At 37.6% G+C, this 6,932-nt stretch overlaps 1 protein-coding gene and 2 long non-coding RNA genes across 4 annotated transcripts in view; 1 reads left to right on the top strand and 2 right to left on the bottom strand.

Moving 5' to 3' along the window:
* Nucleotides 1-254: 254 nt before the first annotated feature.
* LOC107573164 (uncharacterized) lies at nt 255-1,941 on the bottom strand. Its single transcript, XR_001607454.1, has 3 exons — nt 1,790-1,941; nt 1,448-1,566; nt 255-287 (listed from the first exon to the last, which is right to left on the bottom strand). It is a non-coding gene; the product is annotated as an uncharacterized lncRNA (long non-coding RNA).
* Nucleotides 820-4,327, top strand: LOC107573162 (uncharacterized). Of its 2 annotated transcripts, XM_016259613.1 has the most exons (4): nt 820-1,587; nt 3,597-3,716; nt 3,901-4,013; nt 4,214-4,224. In XM_016259613.1, the coding sequence occupies exons 1-3, from the start codon at nt 993-995 to the stop codon at nt 4,005-4,007; spliced, it is 822 nt and encodes a 273-aa protein (XP_016115099.1). In that variant the 5' UTR covers nt 820-992; the 3' UTR covers nt 4,008-4,013; nt 4,214-4,224. The 2 variants fall into 2 exon arrangements, with proteins under 2 accessions (XP_016115099.1, XP_016115098.1); XM_016259612.1 differs by having other exon boundaries at nt 3,901-4,327.
* A 1,568-nt stretch (nt 4,328-5,895) lies between these two features.
* Nucleotides 5,896-6,932, bottom strand: part of LOC107573165 (uncharacterized) — a 15,144-nt gene continuing 14,107 nt past the window's right edge. Inside the window, exon 3 of the long non-coding RNA XR_001607455.1 lies at nt 5,896-6,034. This is a non-coding gene — a long non-coding RNA (uncharacterized lncRNA). The remainder of the gene's footprint in view (nt 6,035-6,932) is intronic.

Below are 6,932 nucleotides of genomic sequence, written 5' to 3'. Positions count from 1 at the left end.
GGTTCTCGGTACCAATTTCGGTACCAAAGCAAAACACAAAAACATGCTAATTGAACAACATTTTTATTAATAACGTTAAACAAAAATTAAATGTACAAAACCAATGCCATTCTTTATACTTATTTAAAATTGTTTCAAGTTTTTCCACAAGTAATAAAAGTATGAAAAAAGTAAACAAGTTTCACCCAAAAGTTTAGTCATAGTTCTGCTGCCACTGAAAAACATTTGTAAACTGTTGTCTGTTTTAGGGTTTGCTGGTGTGTTTCAGGATCTTCCTCAGTCTGCAGCTGTAAAAGGAAAATATAATATACTTCAGTAAAGCAGTGGGCTGAGTCTGACCAAATGCAACATTAGATCATTGACACCAGCTAAAATATAACTTTTCAGGAAATAACAAACCTCAGCTTTTATAATAAATTGATAAAATTACAAATATTAAGTGTATATCAAATAGATGGAAACTGTAGTATTAAAACACTTTACAATAAGGTTGTATTTGTTAGATAACATGACCTAACAATAATGTGTTATAACCTAGTTATATGGCAATTACTCTTCTTAGGGTTAATTTCAAAGTTCAATCTGTTAAAATTATTTAATGCACAATGAACCAGCATGAATGATCAAGTGTTTGTATTAAATAACATTCACAAACATTAATGCATGTTTTAAAAAATATATTGTTCACTCACTGTAAGATGTTACTAGATCTAACTCACGTTAGAAAACATTAAGTCATTGTACAGTAGTCTATACAGGAGATAAAATTTGACTGTGTAATGAGTGGGATGTTTAGTCCACTAAGTGGCAGTAATGGATTGTATAAAGTCAAGTGCATTTGCTAAGGAGTGGTGTGGTAATTTGTATATGATGATTGTTCCACGTGGAATAAAGAGGCCAGCACTAGTACCACCAGTACTACCTCTTTATATTGGTTTCTTGTCTAGTTATTGAATAATACATGGTACCAGGAGTGGGGTTTGAAGAACGCCATGGACGCAATTAAACCACCGGGCTCTTTGAAGTTGTGTGGAAATGTTGACGCAAATTGGCGGACTTTCAAACAACAGTTTACGCTGTATGTTTTAGCTATTGGCCAAGCAGAAGCTGCAGATGAAAGGAAGATTGCTATGTTACTTACTATTGCTGGAGTAGACGCTGTGGAAGTATACAACACCTTTAATTTTGAAGATGAGGCAGATAAGAAGAAACTGGATAAGGTATTGGAAAAATTTGATGCTCATTGCTTGTCAAAGAAGAATGAGACATATGAGCGATATGTATTTCGAACGCGAATGCAGCAAGAAGGAGAGATTTTAGACCTTAAGATAAAGGCAAAAACCTGTGCTTTTAATGAATTAAGAGATTCCATGATTCGTGATCAGATTGTTTTTGGCATATGTGATAAGAAAGTGCGAGAAAGATTGCTACGAGAGTCTGAACTCACCTTGGATCATGCTGTTGAATTGTGCCAGTCCAGCGAATTAGCGAGACAGCAAGTGATGCAGTTTGATGTTTCTTCAGCGATGTCCTCTCCGAATGCAGCCGCAGCCATCGATGCCATATCTTTCAGAGACAAGAAACGAGGTAATGCAAGAAGCTTTAAAAGCACTAAGAAACATTTCTTTGTAAACGCTGTGGGATTAAACATAAGTTCAGACAGTGTCCAGCATTTGGTAAACGGTGTTCTAAATGTAATGGTCTGAACCACTTTGCAAAAATGTGCTTGTCAAAAGAATTTAAAATGGAACAGAGTACATGTAGTGGAGGATACAGATGAGAGTGATACCTTGAGTGATTCCTTTTACGTGCAGATGGTTTCTGAAGAGGATACAACTCTGGCCGAGGCAAAAGGTGTGTCTATTGAGGATTCTGTGCAGTCCTCTAAGTGGATTGTTGCTCTTGTGGCTAATGGGACAATAGTACCTTTTACGTTAGACACTGGTGCTAAGTTCTACTTCATTAACATCAGAGATGTGAAAGCATTGAAAGAAAAAACCCTAATTCAAAAACGCACAGTTCCCCTTAAAACCTATAATGGACAACCAATTGAAACACAAGGAATTTGTAGACTGAAGATACAAGTCAAAGGAAAGACACATAATTTAATGTTTGTTGTGGTTCCCAATGGCCATGAATCTCTTCTTGGAGATAGAGCATGTGAAGACCTTCAATTGGTTAAACGAGTGTATCAAGTTAACAAAGAAAATGTAGTCGTTCAGACTATTTGTGACTGTGTTACTGACATTGTTAATCAGTTTCCAGATGTTTTTGAAGGTCAAGGAACACTTCCATATACTTACAAAATACAACTGAAGGATGACGCGACACCTGTCATACATGCTCCTCGGCGTGTTCCTGTCCCTCTGCGAGAATCCTCGAAGCAAGAATTGGATCGTATGACTCAGTTAGGAGTCATTCAAAGGATGGAACAGCCAACTGATTGGGTAAACTCCATCACGTGTGTGAAAAAACCTAATGGTGAATTAAGAGTGTGACTAGATCCTAAAGATTTTTATAGGGCCTTTCGCACCGCAGGAACCTTTTCATAGTACCAGAACTAATTGTGGAACTACCCACTTTTCGGCGTGTTCGCACCGCCGGAACTGGGAGCGATTTTAGTACCGGACTGCCTTTTTCGAGAACCAAATTAGCTCCTACTCCGGAGCAGGGTCTAACCAGCACAACTGGTACTAATCGTGACGCAAGTAGACACTGATTGGCCAAACGCGTATGAAAACGCCCTCACCCGCCATGATTTAAAACACCGTGTAAACATACTGTAAGCATGTCAACTTATTTCGCATGTATGGAGAACAGCGATAGATGGACGGACGCTTAAGTGCAGGCACTTGTAGCAAATGTAGCACTGCCAGTTGTTGTTGGAGATTCTTAGTCCTCCTTTCCGTTCTTTCAATCGCTTTACGTATACCTAGACTTTCCATATCCACTGTGAAACCCGCGAGACACAACAAACACACAGCTCCGATCACAGCGTCCTCCATCCTCCTAATAATGTAATGTTGTTCTTCGTTTCTGTTGTTGAATGCCACGCACAAATGACGTCGCTGTCGACCAGCTTACATCACTTCTTAGTACATACTCTCGGTGCGAATGCAACCCTATAAATAGTACTGGAAAATAGTTTGCGCAAAATCGTCCCAGTACTTTAGTACCGTACGTTTAGTTCTGGAACTAAAGCGGTGCGAAAGGGCCTAATCATAACATCAAACGAGAACACTATCAGATACCCACACGTGAAGAGATTCTTAGTGAAATGTCAGGTGCTCTATTTTTTTGTAAATTAGATGCGTCCCAGGGTTCCTGGCAAATCTGATTGAATTCTGAGAGTAGTAAATATTGCACATTTAATACTCCTTTTGGAAGATACTATTTTTTTCGTCTTCCATTTGGGATTAAGTCAGCAATGGAAACACTTATTGAAAGACTTGAAGATGTTCGTGTATATATTGATGATCTTGTGGTGTGGGGGTCCACTCTTGAACAACATGATCAGCGACTATTAAAACTGATGGAAAGAATTCGAGCACATGATTTAAAGTTGAACAAGAAAAAGTGTCTGTTTGGAGTCACAGAGATAACCTTCTTAGGTAACAAGCTGTCTGCAAAAGGTGTGGAACCAGATCCAGCTAAAGTACAAGCCCTCTTGGAAATGCCTCCACCTAATGACAAGAAGGGAGTTTTACGTGCCTTAGGTATGGTAAATTTCCTAGGAAAATTTCTGCCAAATCTATCTGCTAAAACCACACATATGAGAGCATTGTTACAAAATGACAGTTTGTGTGGTCTTTCATACATGATCAAGAATGGAAGAGGTTAAAAGAGATTCTGACTATGGAACCGGTTCTTGATTTTTTTGATTACACTCGTCCAATTAAGATCTCTACAGATGCCTCTCAGGATGGACTAGGAGCTGTGCTTCTTCAGGCTGGTGGAGATTCCTGGAAACCTGTGGCCTATGCTTCTCGATCCCTGACGGAAACTGAAAAAAGGTACTCCCAAATTGAAAAGGAGACTTTGGGGGTACTATTTGGCTGTGAGAAATTTCATGGATATGTTTATGGATTACCTACTTTTACAGTAGAGACAGATCATAAACCATTAATATCGATAATTCAAAAGAACTTAAATGATATGTCACCCAGAATTCAACGCATGATGATGAAATTGCAAAGATATGATTTAAATCTAGTGTATACACCTGGGAAGCATATCATTGTGGCTGATGCACTGTCACGAGCACCAATGTCAGAGAGCAGTCACCTCAGTGAAGAAGTGGAAGGACATGCGAGTACAGTGATTATCTTAACCATTCTCAGATGAGATGTTAAAACTTATTGTGGAGGAAACGACTAAGGATGTTGAATTGCAGAGTGATTATTCTTCTTCAACAAGGATGAATTAAAGGCAAGTGCTCACACTATTTTCCAATGAGGGCAGAACTGAGTGTAATGGCTTTAAGCATACAACGTCGAGCCCCCTTTATCCAAAGGCAAATGGAAAAGCAGAAAAGGGGGTGCAAATTGTAAAAAGACTGTTGAAAAAAGCAGCTACAAGCAATTCGGATGAATATCTGGCATTGTTGAGTTATCGTTCCTCCCCACTTGGTTGTGGGTTATCTCCTGCCGAACTAGTGATAAATCGTAAACTGCATGACACTTTGCCAAAGTTGTCTCTTAAAAGAGAAAACAAAAGTTTGACATTGAAAGAGATGCAACATCAGAAAAGGAAACAGAAAGAATTTTATGATAAGGGATCTCGGCAACTGATACCTCTCTCTGAGCAAGATGTGGTTAGGGTTGAGGAGCCAACAGGATGGCGAAAGAAAGCTGTTGTTCTAAAAGAAGTAAATCCAAGGTCATATCTTATTCAAACAAAGGATGGCCAAGTGCTAAGGAGAAATCGGAGGAGTTTGTTGAAGTCTGCAAAAATCTGTAAGTCAAATATAGAACCGTCTCCTTTGGATGGGCTAACTTCTCATGAAGTTGAGAAATCTTCTCCAGAAATGCCCTCTGTGTCTCTTCCTGTTGCCGAGTCTCCTTCTGAGGTTCAGCTCTTTGAACAGTCCCCTGAACTGGTTTCATCTATACCAAAGGCTGACAATCTAATCTTACGAAGATCTAATCATGTTAGAAAACCACCTGTTAGACTGGACTTGTAAAAAAAAAAAAAAAAAAGAAAAAAAAAAGAAAAAATCTTGGTATTGAAAAATGAATGTGTTGTAAAGGGTGAAATGGAGCAATGGAGTGTTTGGGCTAACTTCTCATGAAGTTGAGAAATCTTCTCCAGAAATGCCCTCTGTGTCTCTTCCTGTTGCCGAGTCTCCTTCTGAGGTTCAGCTCTTTGAACAGTCCCCTGAACTGGTTTCATCTATACCAAAGGCTGACAATCTAATCTTACGAAGATCTAATCATGTTAGAAAACCCCCTGTTAGACTGGACTTGTAAAAAAAAAAAAAAAAAAATGAAAGAAAAGAGAAATAATCTTGGTATTGAAAAATGAATGTGTTGTAAAGGGTGAAATGGAGCAATGGAGTGTTTTGGTGTTGGACTAGTGTTTAGTGTGAACGGTTTAGTAGGTAATGTTATTTATTCAAGGAACTTTAGTACCGTGTTATTTATTTAAGGAAAAGGGATGTAATGAGTGGGATGTTTAGTCCACTAGGTGGCAGTAATGGATTGTATAAAGTCAAGTGCATTTGCTAAGGAGTGGTGTGGTAATTTGTATATGATGATTGTTCCACGTGGAATAAAGAGGCCAGCACCAGTACCACCTCTTTATATTGGTTTCTTGTCTGGTTATTGAATTATACAGACTGTACTTTTATTTAATCCAAACTGTGTTCATATTTCAGTTTAAAGGGCTTTTAAAACCTGCTAGAGATATTCAGCCAAGAATTACAACTAACTAAAAAAAAAAACTTTTTCTGACGGACTGATATGACAAACACTGTTAACATACATTTGTACATTCTCTAACACGCATATTTTGGTTACACAGTTCATTTAAAAGCCTCTGGTGTGTAAAAATAGTAAATACCATTATGTCCTCCTGTTTTTTACAGTAATAAAAGTTATAGGAGCATTAAATAGTTAAAAAAATCATTTTGAACAAAATGCATTCTAATGCTCATTATATTAGCGTTAGCCGGTGTTACGAGATTTTTGGTTTCCGAGATTTTTGGTTTCAGTGGGCGGGGCATACATGAATATTCATGAGTTTCCCGGACATGCGCGTGGAACCAAGTGGAACTGAGAATTTCAGTTCACGCTCCTTGTATTTAAAAAAGGTAAATATTTTACAGCGTTGCACAAACCTATGCCTAAACTACATTTGTTCATCATTTTGTAACAGTTTATAATGTTTTCATTAGTTTGCACGTTTTGTGCAGTCGTCACTGAATGAATGATTGCAGACATTCAGCACACTTAAGCTATTGTAACTTACTTTGATTTCAGTTCGTTGTGCTGTAGCTTGCAATGCTTTAAAACTGTGTCTGTTGTTAGTTGTTTTCATTTAAATACAACAGCTGAAATAAACTTGTATTTGTGGATCGTTTTTCATCTATCCTGGTGTAATTGTTCTTAAACTGTTAGGCTGTATTTACAAAATGAATAGGAATCTAAGACCACACACACAAGCATGAAGTGTTCCTTTAATAAGTACAATTTTGGATTAAACTAAATTGTATGGACACAAGTTTAAAAAGTAGCCTATATTTGGTACACTGTAAATGAGAAAACAAATACTTCACTGCATTTTATGGAATGGAATAAGAAACTAATTTCATGTTAAAAAATAATTTAACAAATGTTCATAAGTGTGAGTGTGCTTGTTTTGATATGATACATAAAATACTGTTCTAAGGATTTGTATTAGTCTTTGTTCATGTCACCAACTGCATCAATTGA

This window comes from Sinocyclocheilus grahami, unplaced genomic scaffold (genome assembly GCF_001515645.1).
Source record: "Sinocyclocheilus grahami isolate Dianchi unplaced genomic scaffold, SAMN03320097.WGS_v1.1 scaffold1879.1, whole genome shotgun sequence".
Taxonomy (NCBI): Eukaryota; Metazoa; Chordata; class Actinopteri; order Cypriniformes; family Cyprinidae; genus Sinocyclocheilus; species Sinocyclocheilus grahami.
This window is presented reverse-complemented; position numbering and strand designations above follow the sequence as displayed.

Coding starts and splice junctions, on each gene's coding strand:
- LOC107573162 (XM_016259612.1), top strand. CDS start 993: ATGGACGCAATTAAACCACCGGGCTCTTTGAAGTTGTGTGGAAATGTT. Junction 1,588..3,596: donor TTTCAGAGACAAGAAACGAG/GTAATGCAAGAA, acceptor TTGGAGTCACAG/AGATAACCTTCTTAGGTAAC. Junction 3,717..3,900: donor GGGAGTTTTACGTGCCTTAG/GTATGGTAAATT, acceptor CGTCCAATTAAG/ATCTCTACAGATGCCTCTCA.